At 37.7% G+C, this 16,649-nt stretch overlaps 1 protein-coding gene across 5 annotated transcripts in view; it reads left to right on the forward strand.

Annotated features, from left to right (window-relative positions):
- The window catches only part of LOC103043892 (DNA (cytosine-5)-methyltransferase 3A), a 116,796-nt gene that overhangs the window by 40,300 nt on the left and 59,847 nt on the right, over nucleotides 1-16,649 (forward strand). For 4 of the 5 annotated variants that reach the window (XM_049466970.1, XM_049466968.1, XM_049466983.1 and 1 more), the window contains one exon: nucleotides 16,320-16,539. In XM_049466970.1, the coding sequence (XP_049322927.1) occupies nucleotides 16,320-16,539 (220 nt within the window). Of the gene's footprint in view, nucleotides 1-1,738; nucleotides 1,829-16,319; nucleotides 16,540-16,649 lie in introns of those variants that run through there. The other variant, XM_049466984.1, reaches the window with a different exon arrangement.

The following is a 16,649-nucleotide window of genomic DNA, read 5'->3' on the forward strand; positions in this document are numbered from 1 at the left end:
ACCAAGACTGTCAGATTTAAACACAAACAAAATACATTCATAGCCAAAGTCAAAACTGATGCCCTGTACAAATAGCTGATACATTCTCTTTGTTATAAAACCCAATTAATAATCTTGCACATACAGAATACAAAATTAAAAACAGTAATATAAATATTAGGGGTGTCAATGTTAAAGCGTTAACGCACGCTGTTAATTTGGAATCAGTAACACGTTACTATTTTTTTTACGCAAGTTAATTAATGCACCAAGTTTGACCCTTACTTCCGCCGTAATCTGCCCCGCCCCCACCCAACAGACTGATCTGTTGTCTGGCTGAATCATTGAACATCACTCTGCGAACTTCCAGCTCAGAAAGTCAGAGAGCTTTATTTATCTCTCTCTATTTCTCTCTCTCTCTCTATTTCTCTCTCGCTCTCTCTCACACACTCACATGCACTCACATGTCCCTGAGATTTTTTATTCTCATCAAATTAAGTTAGAATTCAGAAATCTTCACAACCAAGCTGAGACATTTACAATCCAATTTATCGTGCATTCTTTATTTCAGCACCCTACATTGGCTACATCTACACTCAAACATACAAGTATATACTATTATTTTAATTGACACCACTAATATACATATAATTGCATTTTACATTTCTGAAGAAAAACAAATGTGATTAATCGCTGTTAATCACAGAATTTAATTTTTACATTTTTTAATCGATTGACACCACTATATATATATATATATATATATATATATATATATATACTTTTTAATTCTGTTAATGGTTTCCCCCACTACCACATCTGTGTAATGTTTCTAAAGCTTACAGCAGTGTAAGTAGAATTACTATAAGTGGGGACAAGTCTTAAAGTTTACAGCAGGGATCCAGGTCTGCAGATACTAAAAGGAGCAAATATTCTTAAACTGAAATCATTTGGTAAAAAATTGAAAAAAACACACACTGTTTTCAGCTAAATAATTTATACTAAAAAGTGACTCATATTGCAGTGTTTCTTCTAGGACTTTCAGCAGTGGCAGAGACTGGTGGGGGGGGGGGACTCTCAGGAAACCAGTAAAGGCCGTTTGTGGTCTCGATATGGTTTTAATTGTACTGTATTTTACTGTAAAGTAGTCATAACATACATGTGTACATTAATGCTACCATCATTGTCACTGGCAACATACACACTGTAAATGCAACTCTTCCTGCAGCAGCAATAATGTAATGCACAATGTACAGTATGTGGCAGAAACTCTGAATTGTGTTTTATTAGTTTGTCTGCTGGGAAGTTACAAGTGTGCAGCATTTAATAATTTTTTATTGTACTTTTGTAATTTCTTTTTTCTGTAAAAAGCATGACTAAAACACATTTTAGAATTTGGCCTTCGGCCAGATGTTTCATTTTGTATGGTTTCGGTTTCAACCAAAAATTCAGTCCAGTGAATAATTCTGCCAGTAAACTGCAATCTCACATCCTGAAGCCGAACGAAGGTAAAGTTAATTTAGCCTGACATTAGTTTACTTTATAAACTTTTTTCTATAAACAAATCCAGTACCTTAATGCTTGCAGATAAGATAAAAAAAAATCAAGCTTTGAGGTTTAGGAGTATTTTTTTTTAGCTTGTGTGTCTCAGCACCTGTAGCAGCATTGAATTAAATAAAGAAGCAGGAAGCTGTGGCAGCATGAGAGAGCCGGAAGTGAAAAGCGACAGATAGAGAGAAAGAGGGGGGGTGAGAGGGGAGAGAGAGAGAGCGAGAGAGAGAGAGAGATTCAAATTCAACTTCATAGCTACAGATACATAGCGTTGACTAGACGGGTGCTTCTGATGATGGTAAGTCAATGTGTGCTGTTTTTTTTTGTACTTTGAAGTGACACTTCTCACGTGTAATGCAGTAGCTAGCAGGTTACATGGGGCACCTGGCTAACAGGAAGTTAGCCTTCACCTATGATAGTGTGATGCTTCTATACCGCAGGGCAGCCTCATGGTTTGATGCTAGCAACTCATCTGGCACTGGGATGACCTCAGAGCTAGCTGTAATTCCTAGCTTTTAATTATGTCTCCCCTTAAGCTAACATCAGAATTTTACCCAACCTGGTCAAATGTTGGCAAGGTGTGTGTAACAATGCAGCGGTTTGTTAGTCATGGCTGCGAACAGTTTTGCCGTAATTGACAGTAAATGAAAGTGTTAAGACTGGTGTGTTGAAGGTCTAGTGGGGTTTCACAGATTTATTTCTAATGCTAATAAAAACAGTTGTGCAAATAATCTTCAGACCATCAGTCTACAAGTATTTTATCTGCACTTTAGACACCCCCAGTTTAGTCCAGGTCCTGGTCATTCATCCACAGCAATTTCATCCATCTGGTACCCTCCTATCAACACAATCAAAAGTCTAGCCTCAATCCGAATGAGTCAAAAGTCAAGTTGAAGTAAAAAATGTACTCGTTGAATGGTCACTCATCATGCCCACACTGAATATAGCAAGTTGTGTAGTCATGGAAGAGTCTCTAATGTGGTGCACCAATGCAAACGCTGCAGCTGTGTTATGAAAGCTAATGCTAACTGCTAGTATTAGCGATCTCCAAGCTCATAAAGTTTTTAGATAACATTACATTAGCCAGGTGTAATGTTCAGTTTTTTTAGCCCATTGTCTCCCCAATTTAGAAGGTCAATTACCCAGCCCACTCATTAGGACTCGCACTATTACTAGTAAGGCCCCTCAACACTTGGAGGGTAAAGACTAAAAGACTAGCACATGCATTCAACTAAAGATGTGAATTCAGCCACTGCCTTTTTTCAAGCTGAACCTAATTCAGCATCACTGGCTAATTAGTGCAATTGAAGGAAACTGCAGCAAACCAGCTCTGATACATCAGCTAACAGACACCTGTGCTGACCAACATCACATTTCATATATATATATATATATATATAGTATATATATAGAATATATATATAGAATGCTAACAGTGCTACACTGAGGAACCCTGTGTGTTCCAGTAACCCAGGGTAATATTGGCTAGCGGTTCGTCCCATGTTGCTTGTTCTAACACGATAAACATGCAGACTACAGTCCAATATACTCGCCTCTGAACGGCGAAAGAGCTAGCACTTAGCGTAGTGAGTTTGCTGGTAATTATGTGGCAGAACTGAGAGAAATGATGCAGTTGAAACTAGGCTAACTGTTTTAGCAGTTAATCAAAACCAAAACATTAAGAGAGGCAGCCTCTGTTACAATGTGCCAATTTCTCTACATTGTTGAATAATGACGTAAAATGTTGAGCTACTGATCAATGCTGTTTAAGGGTTATCATCTGAAGAGTAATCCTATATCCCCACATTTTAGTCAATTTAGTCATTTTAGTGTCATTGTTTTTTATTCTCTGCAGTTTACCGAATTTCCATTTACTCTTACAGATATCAATATTTCATGCAATATTTGTACTTAAACATAGGCGCTCCAAATCCTCCTAAGACTGGCTCCTCAATTTGACTTACTAAATTTACTGCTTCAGTACTCCACATTTTGGCTTTAATCAAATGAATTGGATAAACCTGTGGTGAACAATACTGGTTATCATGTTCTGTGATGGACACCAACCACCATTGTTTAGCAGTATTTTATCCTCTTCAGTAACACAGATGCTGTGGAGTATCTTGTGATATATTGAGTATCGCAGAACCACAGTATCAGACCTGTTGCTACAGGACAACCAAACCAAGCAATTACTTGGGGCCCCCAGATGGAAACGACTGGTTATGAATTTAATTTATATTTGTAGCCGAGCTCTGCCTGAACGAGATGATGCGCAGCTCATTTAGCCTTTATCTTAGTCTTGGTCAAACAACAATATAATAGCGGTTTTGCTTTGCTGTTTGAACTACACTTGATATGACATTATTTATCATAATGTTATAACATTTTTTACCAAAAATTGTGGGGTGTGGGATCGTATGTGGGGTTAATTTTGCTTGGTGCCCCTAAATGCCTTGAACTGGCCCTGCACAGTATTCCAATAGCTGTCGATTCTGATGGTGTATTTGCTAACTATTTGCTTTATTTTTGTTCATCAAGTCCCAGAAGAAATATATATTTTTTCTTTTCTTTAACCTTAAATAATTTTTTCCTCTGTCTACAGACCTTTCTCCATTTCTACAGCATTTCCATGTGATTTACATAATTACGCTGACTATGCTAGGCTAATCCAGCCTCCGCCTGATTGGTCTGTTATTTATGTGCTGACTGGAAAACCCCACCCCCATGGAAAAAACATATCTTTTACTCTTTTAATCTAATCTTACTGGAAAAGTGGAAAACTAACTAGCTCAGTGGGCCGTTACAGGCGGTGTTGTTGCTAAATTGCTAGCATTTCCACACTAAGTGCTGACGTTGGGGTTTATTATCACATATATTATATTATAATGACTGCATTTTGTCTCAGGCCTGCTGATGCTGCTGTTTCGTCATTATAAGAATGCTTGATTCCTCCCACATACTTGATTGTCACTGATATTTGCTCTAAAAGTAAAGAGCCTATTGCTTTGTCTGTAACCTCACAGGCTCCCACTACACCAGCAGCATGATCAGTTATGACACACATTGCCCATCAGAAGTTTCACCTTACCATATTCTGACATTTACAGGGTTAATGCTTGATTTCTTTTTTTGCTGCTTATCACTTAAATTGTGTTGAAAACACAAATTGTTTAGAAGGATTGGTTTAAACTCTCAGGTTTGGCTTTATTTTTAGTGTTTATGTATAATATTGGTTACCTCTCTATAAACCTTCTTTGGTTTTAATATGTAAAATTATTGAAAACAAATCCTTGATAGAACAATACAACTTTGTATCTCCAAAAAAGCTTAACTTAGCAGCAAAATATTTAAATGTAAGTGTAGTTTTATTCTAATTTTAAATCATTTTTATTGGTACATTCATCATTTGTATTAAATAGAATAGAAAAATAGAAGTTTATAAGAAGTTTGTAACAGAAGTTTCAAGTTGATGTGGGCAAGAGTAAATATTAAGGCTCTGTGATGCCTGTAATATGTTGTTTGGTATTGTTTTTTCAATATATTGCATTAGTGATATTTAAAAAATCTCCAATTTTCAGAATTAGCAGATGGGAGTCTGGGGGGTTGGATGAAACAACTGTAACCTTTTTATCAAACCAGCTCGAATTTCCACTAATGTATTGACAAACAAATGATTATTGCCCGTTTTTTAGGATGTTGGTTAGCATTAGTTGTAGAATAGCATTCTGCTGTGGTTGGTGTGGTGCAGTGGATAACACCACTTCCTGCCAGTGAGCTACCGCATCATGTGGGAGACTGGGGTGCAATTCCCAGCCTGGGGGACTATGCTGTGCAACACCAATTAAGAGTACTTGGGCAAGACTGCTAACACAACATTGGCTCAACTCTGATTGTCAAAGCTTCCGGGCCTGGGTGAACGCTGGCGTGCTCGCCTGCCGCTGCCCACCGGCCGGTCTTATTGGAAGTTTTTAAGCTTTCTATTTATTTTATTTTAAGTTTTAGTGTCCTATAACTGAATTGATGTAATGATTCATCTCTGGTTCGTCCTCTTATGGATACTTTTTATCTACCAACCTGTGGTGGGTAGTATCCACTCTGCTCTCCCACGCGGATTCACTCTATAATTACCCCCCTTCGGAAATGTATCCACCTGAGGACATATCGGGTCCGCTACGTTCCATCGGGTCTACTACTCGCCACTCACGGTCGGTTAGCACCTCTGCTGGGACCGAGCTTACCACTGTCAACTTCAGTCTACTTAACATCCGCTCACTAACTAGCAAGCGACTTCTTATCCAGGATCTCCTAACTGACCGCAAGTATGACTTTCTCTGTTTAACTGAGACGTGGCAACAATGAAATGACTTTACACAGTTTAATGCAGGGGTGTCAAACTAATTTTGGCCGAGGGCCACATTGGCATATTGGCTGTCCTCCGAGGGCCAGATGTAACTTATAAATGTAATAAAATGTAACCAAATGTAATATATGTAAATGAATGTAATTACTCCTTAATGTTAAATAACTCTCAATATATTATTTATTCAATCAAATATTACAGTTGCATGGAAAAAATGTTTGCTTGTTGCTCTATTAACATAAATCCTTTTAATTTGTCATGTTATGAAATCCAAAAACTCCATCAATCAAGAACCAAACTATTCAAGTGAATAGAAATGACATCAAGTTATATTAACTTTGAAATTATTAACTGAAATAAGGCTTAATAAATATAAAATCAAAAATTGTGACTGTTAAGAACATAGCATTTCCTCAGATTTAGCAGTTCCTCATCCAACCACTAGTGGGAGCTGCAGCAGCAGCACCACAAGTCCGCAGTCTTTACTGAGTCAGAGCTACAGCCCAGCCACGGGCTACAGGGCTCAGCTCAGCCAGTCTGGAGCGTTTTTACAATTTTTAAGTTCTTCTGTGTATGAAATAAAGATTTTTGTAACCGGATAATACAGCTCTCTACAGTTCATCTTTCAGCCCAATCAGCTAACAGCAGCCGTTTAGAGCATGAGTCACTGCTGGGATTACATTATAAACAGGTCAGTTATCGCGCTGCTAACCTCAGGATGTTTATAACTACGGAGTTTAGAACACACCACGGCTGCAAGGTTAGACTGTTGAAGGCTACTGAAGACTATTAAAGGCTATTGGAGGTTATTGAAAGGGTTATTGAGGGCAGAAATCAGTAAAGGCTGGTTAGATAAGTGATTCACGTCCTCGTCCTTTGCTGTGGTGAAACTGTGACTAGCGCTGACACAGTGATGTTTATTAACGTCATTAAAACAGATTTTGTCAGCTATTGTCTTATAAATGTTTACACAGAACTTATATCTCTCCTAAAAAGCGTTTATTTTGGTCAGTAACACTCTTCGTAACACAAAAGGCATACCGGTCTTTCGCCTTGAAGCACAGCCGTCCGTCTGCATCAACTTCTCTTTTTCTGGACATTATGGGATAAACATTTATATGTCTCAATTCCACCCGCGAAGTTACACCTTCCCTCCTGCAGGGTTTCCACATCAATGACTACACTGCCGTGTAGTGGCAGTAAGCCGTAACTTCGCGGGTAACACAATCGACAAGCATTGTGGGAAATGTAGTTTTTGGTCAAAGAACGCTTCTGACCTATTTATTATAGACACTAAGATCTTACAAGCTCTCGCGGGCCACATAAAAAGACGTGGCGGGCCACATTTGGCCCGCGGGCCTTGTGTTTGACACATGTGGTTTAATGAGTCGAATCCTGCGGGGTATGTTTTCATCAGAAAACCTTGTGAAACTGGCCGGGGAGGAGATCTTGCGATAATAACGTCAGCTAAATGCCATAAATGTAGTGTAAATGTAATGTACATTAAAGTAGAACTACTTCACTTCTTAAGTACTAAAATGCTGTATCTGTATCTACTGGAGTATTCACTTTTTATAACTTCCACTTTTACGTGAGATTAATACTTTTATTCTGATAAAATGTTTTTATATGCTGCATTGTTATTCGTTCCAGTTATAAAAATGCTAGGATCATTCCAAACCCACATTATCACTACAGTTAGAGCGGTAGTTCATGGTAGTTCACTGTCACCAGGTTTGATGAAACTGCTCATCACTGAGAGAATCAAGAGATCAAGCAGATCTTAGAAGAGTTTGCTCCCGCTCTGCATTTTCCACTGCTTTCTGTAACACAGTACACAGTACTGTACTTTTACATTCAGTACTTTAGTACTACATTTTACAATAAACTACTCTCAATACTTTAGTACAAAAATGTTGAATACTTTAGTACTTTCACTTAAGTGTGGAGCATAAAGAACACTTTAGCTTCTACTCAAGTAAATTTTTTTGATAAAGCACTTGTACTTTTACCTAAGTCTGGATCTCTAGTACTTTATACATCTCTGGTGCCCACTAACATTTAGATACACTTGATAGCTGAAGCATGTGTGCGTTTGCAGTGTGATCTGTGGATTGTTAAGAGTTTATTATTGTTTTTTTTTATTAAGTAAAAGTAATACTTTGACAAAATACATGGAGAAAAAGCATCAGGCGGAGTTATTTTTCTTGATAATCACACCTCTAGGATACATGTAGATTACTTAAAATCTGACACTCAGAGCAGCCTATGCCTTTCAGTATTTTGATGAGGATACACAAAGAAAACTTTATACAAAAATGTAAACGTTTTAGTGTAAAATTAATAAAAATGTTTAGTCCGTAGGGTTCTAAGGGTTAACCAATTTATTTTTGCATAAAACATAGGTCAACATAATTTCTGAAGCTTTGACTCTGTTAGATCGTGTTCATTACTAAACGTCTGCCTGCATTGAGCTCACCTTCGACAGCAGACCTCTATCAGAACTTGCTAGGAACTGGAAGTGACTGGTTATGGTGGGTGGGGTGGTGGGAGTGAATTAAAGGAAAGGTTCATATGACTTTTCCTCATTGCTGGTAATGAAATGAACTAACGCTGTTGATTTCTCGGAAACAATTCATTTGCAGCATCGACACCTTAGATCAGGTAATATCAGACGTAATGCTTTAACCTTATTTGCACTTAATTTGAATAGCAACATTGTGCTCATTCTGAAATGTTATTATGTACGCTAAAATGTAGTGATATATGCAGATAAGAGGAAATATACTTCATTAGAATATGAGAGGATGATGGTCTTGGTCGTTGAAAGAGTTCCAGGCAGAGTTGGGCTGGGTTACACATTTACAGAGGAAACCACAGAGACCCTTGGGAGCCGCACTGCTTGCCAAAGCTTATTTTCTTTTTTTTTACCAAAGACACTTTATATGACAACCTTCATTAAGAAAACGGTGTAACATGTATTTTAGCTTCACCCCATTTGAAAACAGTAGATGTTAACAGCAGATGTTCCGCATAACCAGGGTGTGAATTAAAGAGAATTCTTACAGTGTCTTGTTTTGTATAGTAAGTGTCAGTGGCTTACTATAATGTCTGCAGTATGTAAATAATACAGCCATTACATTAGCTAATGTAACACAGGCAAACCTCTACTCAGCAAAATCAACAGCTAGTCAATCCCGCAAACTCACACACACAATTTTAGACCTGTACTTGTTACATTAAAATCTAAATCTGTCAATAGTTTTATTTAATTAATTTTATTAATTTTTTTTTTTTACAAAAAAACAAAACTGAATTTTCAACTAATTTCTTACCACCAAATCCACCAGAGTATGAAGCTTTTATGTTTTATGTTCACATTTTTAATTCTACCTTAAAGTGGCGCACACATTACATTGAGCCTGTAGTAAATGGTAAGTGCTTTATTTTTTTTATAAATTTCTGCTCAAACAGCCCACATAAAAAATACTCTTTTTGTTATTTTTCACATTAAAAGCTAAAATTATCTTCTGCTTAAAGTCCATGTTTTGCCACAGCAGCATTTAAGGTGCAATGACAAAATTCAAACAATCTAAAATCTTCATGTGAGGACTTTTCTTTTTTTATCTCATTTTGTGCACGATGTTTGTTAGAACACAGTGCGCAGAACATGAAGGGGCTGAACCTGAAATTGGCTGTGTCCCTAAAACGTGCCTCTTTAAAACCACACTCGCTTGTAGAACTCTCTCCCTATAGCACTGTGTTGTTGATGTCACCAGAGGGTAGACTCTGTAGGAGAACAGCAGCATGGGTGTGATTTGGGATGGGTCTGTAAACGCTGATCATATTAAACATTAATATTGGAGTCTTACCTAAAGTCCTGAGTCCATATGCTCCTACTCATCACACTAATATAACTCTGCTCTCTACTCATACGCCTGATGGTGGTGGTGCTGCAGATGCGAGACCTTGTTCAATGTTTTGTTTATGTCTCTCATGGCTCAGTGCTTACAAACTGTAACGGCAACAGTAAAACTGTAGCAAACACTGTTATGGTTAAACCTTTGCAGGTAATCCATAGTTCATGTCCTTTCTAAATTATTTGTAGGTAAAGCAAGAAATGTGTGCAGTAATGTCACTAATCAACTTTTTTTTAGTGATCAACCATATTAATTAGTCATTGCGACCTTAAATGAATGACAGATGACTAACTGAGGTGGGGACTTCATTTCAGTGCTTGAAGAGAATGATCCAGAAAGGGCTGCAACTAATGATCAATGATCAAGAAATCGCTGGGTTGAATCCCGGTCATGCAGCTTGCCATCAGCTGCTGGAGCCCTGAGAAAGCACAATTTGCCTTGCTCTCTCTCTGGGTGAGTAGATGGTGTTTTCTCCCCACATCACTCAAAAGGGTGATGTTGATCAGCACAAGGCGTCTGTGAGCTGATGTATTGGAACAAAGGCGCTGCGCTTTCCTCTGAGTGCGCTGTGGTGCTACTGTGCAATTCTGCATCAGCATCACATGTATCGGAGGAGACATGTGCTAGTCTTCACCGTCCTGGTGTTGGGGCATTAATAGGAATAGGGTAGTCTTCACAGCTGATCAGCTGAGTGGGTGGGATAATCAGCATAGCTAAATTGTGAAGAAAAGCGGGATAAGAGAAATAGTTATCATATCTTTTCTCATATTTTCAGTTCTTGCTTGTCATTTGCACAGCAGGTTTCTGAAGTCTAGTTGTGCTTTTGTGTAGGATTGTAAGTGATCTGGTACTTTATTTCAGTCTATTTTTCAGTAATGTGTGTCTGTGTGTGTTTTTATTGAAAAAAGTGTTTTCCATCTGGCTATGAGATAATGAGGTATTGCAGGACTACAGTTTCAGCCCCAGGCCAGACTATATGGACAAATGTATTTGGACACCTATTCATTTATTTTTTGTTCTGAAAAAAAAAAAAAAGATCTGGCTTGTTTTGGAGCTTTCTACTATATTATGGAGCATAATTTGGATTTATTTTTAAGTAAGTTTAGGATTTTTAATGATCACCAACACGCCTCATCGAAACTTCACCACTTATCTCAAAAGTACTGGATGAAGTACCATCATTTTTGAGAACACAGTTCCACTGCTCCACAGCTCAATGCTGGAGGGGGGCTTTTTACCTCTCTAGCCCACACCTGGCTTTACATATGAGGCCAATAGGTTCATGTTTATCTGTTCCAGATAGTCATATTCTGTTGGTGATATTTCTTTACAGTGATCATACAAGCTGTGTTTGGGCATTTGTACATCTGTATCTGCAACCTAAATTACTTGAATGCTTTTATTAGAAAAGGTGTCAGCAAACATATTGACATATAGCTCTGGAGAACAATTAAGAGATCACTTCAGTTTCTGAATCAGTTTATCTGATTTTACTATTTATAGGTATGTGTTTGAGTAAAATGAACATTGTTGTTTTATTCTATAAACTACAGACAATATTTCTCCCAAATTCCAAATAAAAATATATTGACATTTAGAGCATTTATTTGCAGAAAATGACAAATGGCTGAAATAAAAAAGAGTTTTCAGACCAAAATAAAGAAAACAAGTTTTTCATTTTCATAAAGTTTTAAGAGTTTAGAATCTTGACATGTTCTCCTCCACCAGTCTTACACACTGCTTTTGGATAACTTTATGCCACTCCTGGTGCAAAAATTCAAGCAGTTCAGCTTGGTTTGATGGATTGTGATCATCCATCCATCCTTCAATCCCTTATTTTTTTCCAGAGCTGTATACAGCAGTGTATGTTAATAGTATATTAAGTGTATAGAATCAAGTAATGTTTTTTGTTGCTAAATTAGCCTGGAGTTCAGTCCATTAGCAATGCAACCTGTGTGTGTGTGTGCGTGCACTCATGTGGTGTGTGTGTGTGTTATTCTGGAGGGGTGATGGGGTGGGGGTGTTCTTTGACTTTCAACTCCTTAACCTGCACAGACTCTGTTCTTACTAATGACATAGCAGCTAACCATTAAATGTGTATGTGTGTGTACTACTGTTTGTGCGATTGTTGCATGATTTATTGTGTGTGTGTGTGTGTGTGTAAGTGTGTGTGTGTGTGTTATTCAGTAGTCGTCTTCATTAACTGGGCGCATACAGACGCAGTAAAACACAGTCCGGCCTCGTTCTGTTCTGTTCTGGACTGCGGAAGAGTTTTACAGCCTCACGATAAAGTCTCCAGACACATTCCCACCCCAGGGGGCAAAGATAATATTGAAAGATTTTCTGTTTGAAGTGCAGGGTAAAGTGCTCGGGCTGGTTGGTAGGATTATAAACGTATACCATTAAAGACATGTTTTGGGCTGAAATTCCAACATTGCTAGCTAGCCCAGGCTCTAAGCTGGTAGCCTTCAGTTAGTGTGTCGTTAATGCTAAAAATAATGCTAAAATGTGTTATGTGCTAATTTCTTTCATTGTTTGATTTGTTAGCTTTATCAATAAGCAACCCAGGTATTGTAGGAACAGTAAAAGCATGTATTTCTGTATTGCAGTCTGTTGCTGCAAATGGGATGCAACTCTTTAACTGTTCTGCTTATTTAGTTTGTGTACTTTTCGCTTATGTTTGATTGTTGTAACACCTTTCCTGTGTTCCTAAATTAGCACTTATCTTCTTGGTATCCATACAGACTTGTGTATTCTGCAAGCATCTAGCTTGATGTATCTTTTGATTCTAGTGATGTCTATGTCATTATAAAGTTATCATAGCTACACTATCAATTCATACATTTTATACAGGGTGACATAGGCTCAAAAGTAAAACAAAGAAAGATTAAATACATTCAAACTAAAAGACCATTGAAGACCATTGTACAAACGCTACAGGCTACAAAAAAAAAGGTGATTTCCAAAACATTTCCAAAACATTTTATATTCTCCAAAAGACAGGTGAAGTCATCACCCCTCTTTTCTTTGCTTACCATAGGTTTGCTTTCAACATAGTTATATCCAGAAAACATATATGATTTATACACAGTTGGGATTAGGCCAACTCATAATACATTTTTAAAAAGACATTAAAGTGTCAGCCTGTCAGGGTTTCTCCTGTTAGGGCTTCAGTGTGACCGTGAGCAACAGACTCACAGCATCACTCACCTCACTGTTCTACACAAGGGTGAGTGAGCTTACACAAACTGCAAAGCCTCTGTAAAATACAGTAATACAGGAACTCAGATGAAGTCAGGCTTTTGTACACACACAGAACTGCAGAAGAACTGAATTGAAAGCCTTAAATCTTTTTCATGGGACAAGATATTAGGACTTAATGCTTTTTGTCAGATTCCAATTTGTATATTTTGTTTATAATTACTATTGGAACTAGATTAAGATAGTTTCAAAGTAAATGACAAAGCTCTTTAGGTCAGAGCATCTGCTAAGTGCCTTAAATATAAATATAATATAAATGTTTATTCTGTTTTCTCACTGGACTAAGGCAATTTTTTCAGCTCAGGCGATTTTGTAGCTCGATCATAAAGCATATTTTTTTCATTTTCATTTCAGGTTTACATGAGCGCTGATAAACTATTAAAAATAGTACATACACTCAATTTATACTTAATCAAGTTTTCACCGTAGCGGCATGGTGGCTTAGTGGTTAGCACGTTCGCCTACTAGCACTGGGGTCTTGGGTCAAGTTCCTATCTGGACTGGAGTTTACATGTTCTCTGTGTGTCTGCATGGGGGTCCTCCCACACATTGGATAGTCTAAATTGCTCAGAATAATGAACTGATTTGTATGTGTGCTGTGTAGGATTGTGTGTGTATAAAATGTTTGTATGACTGTGCCCAGATATGGATTGACACTTTGTCCTGGGTAAATGCTGTAGAGCTCGAGGCAGTCCTCCAGGTGAATGGGGAGCAACTGTTTCCCCGATAGTGTCTTAAATGAACTACCATATTATTAAACATGCTGATCATAATGTTTTCAGGATGAATGTCTTCTTGTTGGCTCAGGATAATGTCCTGTTGTGCTCTTGCAGGTTTACTCAGTACTTACACATTCTCTGGGGAAGTTCACTCATTTAGTCACTACTAAGCTCTGTGTGTGTTTCAGTTTAGTAATGCGTCAACCTGTACTGTCACTAACCTACATACAGATGGTGCAAACGACTACAGGTGTAGCTTTGGTTAATGAATCATGTTAAATCCACTCAGCTTTACAGAATGAGCATGTGAGAGAAAGGAGTTCAGAGGTTATGTAATGATTAGTAGAGTAAACGTGAATGAAAGGGTAAGAGTTTTTTTACAGGCATGTGTTTGTGTGTGGTTAATATTTGTGAATTTCTACACATACTGTCTTTGGGAGCAGCACCACACAACTATTGCGACTCTTTTACTACAGAGGTGTTTCAAAAAATCTATAAAACAGTTAAACAAATGCTGATCAATGATGTAAGATTAATGATAAAGTAGTAGGTACATCCATGAGGCATTTAGGTGTGACAGTAAAAAGGTCTGTTCATGTTTAAGTTGAGCATTTTGAGCACTAAGAACCACTGAGCTTCTGATGTCTCAAAGTCACCTTATGACTGTTGAACTTCAGACATGCAAATGGTACAGCAATATGCTAAAAATACACCCACACACTCCTGTTCTCTCTGTGACAGACACACACACACTGTTCATGAGCTCAGACACAGACAAGACACTCTGAAGCAAAGCTGAGTAAAATGCTGATAACGTTGTGATGTTTCGGGACTTTTATGATATTCTCTGTGGTGTACCACAAGGTTCTGTTTTTGGCCCTCCTTTAATTACCCTGCCGGGAGGCAATTTTCAACTATGCAGAATTGATACACATATGCACTTTATGCATAGTTGTTGATGTGTGTAATGCGTTTGTAGCACCTGAGTTTTTTTGTCTAGAGAACCTGTTAATATATCTGCCCCACACTGTAGATGTACGAGGAAGAAGCAGTTTTAAAGCCAAATAAAGTTTGGACACACCTACTTCTTCAGTGCTTTTCTTTATTGTGTATTGAATTTATTTTCTAAATGATGTTCTAAATGTGTTCCTGTGTTTCTGTATGTGCTGCTGTACAGCTTTAGTATCTTCAATTTTTCATTTAAAATGTAAAAAAAAAATCCTAAAAAGAAATAAAATACATTTAATGAGAAGAGGTAGTACTGAATATTGCATTGTGTTTACAGAGAAGAGACAGCAGTTTGACTCATTATTCAAGTATTGCAAAGTGCATACAGTCAAAGTGCATACAGTCAAAGTGCATACAGGGAAAATACCTAGAAATGTATTTCGTCATCTTGATGATTTTCATTTTATATATTTTTTTTTTTCATTTTACTGCCTTGACAAATCTACATTATTTTATTTATTACTTTACAATTACAATTTTAATGTGTAACTTTTTTTTTTTATTCAGAGTTTTTGTTTGTTTTTTGTATGCTTTAATGGTTGATTTCATGCTCTTAATTTATTATACTGTGTTTTTCGCACTATATGGCTTACCCTTATTATAAGGGTCACTATCAATAAACGTATATTTTCTGGTCTATTTTTATAAATAAGGCTCACTGGATTTAAGGCGCACTATGTGACACTATGTGTCTATGTTTTCCTTATAAATTCAACAAGTCTTGCTGCTGGGTGGCGAGACCAGTAAATCTAAGATAAGTTAAGTAAAGCTAATCTAAGTAAACAAAACTTTGACGCCTAAAAATACTTTATTTTAAAGTCAAAGGAACGCTGGATGTTAATCTACACAGATTTCTCTTCTGAGAATTTTATTTGGGTGAGTAAAGCACTTCTGTTTGTTTACAGTTAGCTTAGATTTCCAGAGTGCAGCAGTATTAGCATTAGCAGCTAACTGCTAGCTGTTAGTGGCTAGTGCCACCCGACAGCACTACACTGAGGAACCCTGAGTGTTCTGGTAAGCCAGGGTGATATTAGCTAGTGGTTTGTCCTGCGTAGCTTGTTTTAACACGGTAAACATGCAGTCTTGTATACTCACCTCTGAACGTCACTTAGCGCGGTTAGTGACTTAATGCTAATGCTGCTTTAGCAGTGCCAGCCTGGGTTAGCACCAGGCTACAATCTGATATTACTCACCTCAGAATAGCAAAGGAGCTAGCACTCTGCACAGTTAGCGGCTAATGCTAATACTGCTGGAGAACTAAACTGAAACTCCTGTATAAATGCTGTACTTCAGCGGAGTGGCTTTACTGCTCTTTACAACCTGACTGGTAAAATTCATAGATATAAGTGGTTCCAAAATAAAAAAGTGGTTTTATTGTTATTACTGGAGTTAAGAATTTTGTGTGCATGCGTTTATACACAATAGAGGATGATCACATGCGTGAAAACTTTTTTCTGTTTATGTAATATTCATTCTCTCTCTCTCTGTTTTTCTCTTTTTCTCTCTCTTCTTTTACAGGTGGATAGTTGTGAATCTCTAAAAGAGGGCGTGGTGGGAGTGAAGGAGGCAGAGTGTAACGGCGAAAACGAGAATGGCGTTACCCAAGGTGCTGTACAGGGGCGCCACTCTTCGCCTGACTCCTCCCACCAGAACGGCTCAGAAAAGGGTGATGGGAATGAAAACTCCGCCCCCTCCACTCCGCGCAAAAAACGCCGGAAACTTGAGCGACCTGAAAAACGTAAGTCACGGACCCTTAGATCTCCTAATTAAATTTTTTTTTTTCAGAATCAGAACTTCTTATTAATACATTAAAAAAAAAATGGCAGTAAATACAGACACTTTTTCTTA

This window comes from Astyanax mexicanus, chromosome 1, assembly GCF_023375975.1.
Source record: "Astyanax mexicanus isolate ESR-SI-001 chromosome 1, AstMex3_surface, whole genome shotgun sequence".
NCBI classification, from domain to species: Eukaryota; Metazoa; Chordata; class Actinopteri; order Characiformes; family Acestrorhamphidae; genus Astyanax; species Astyanax mexicanus.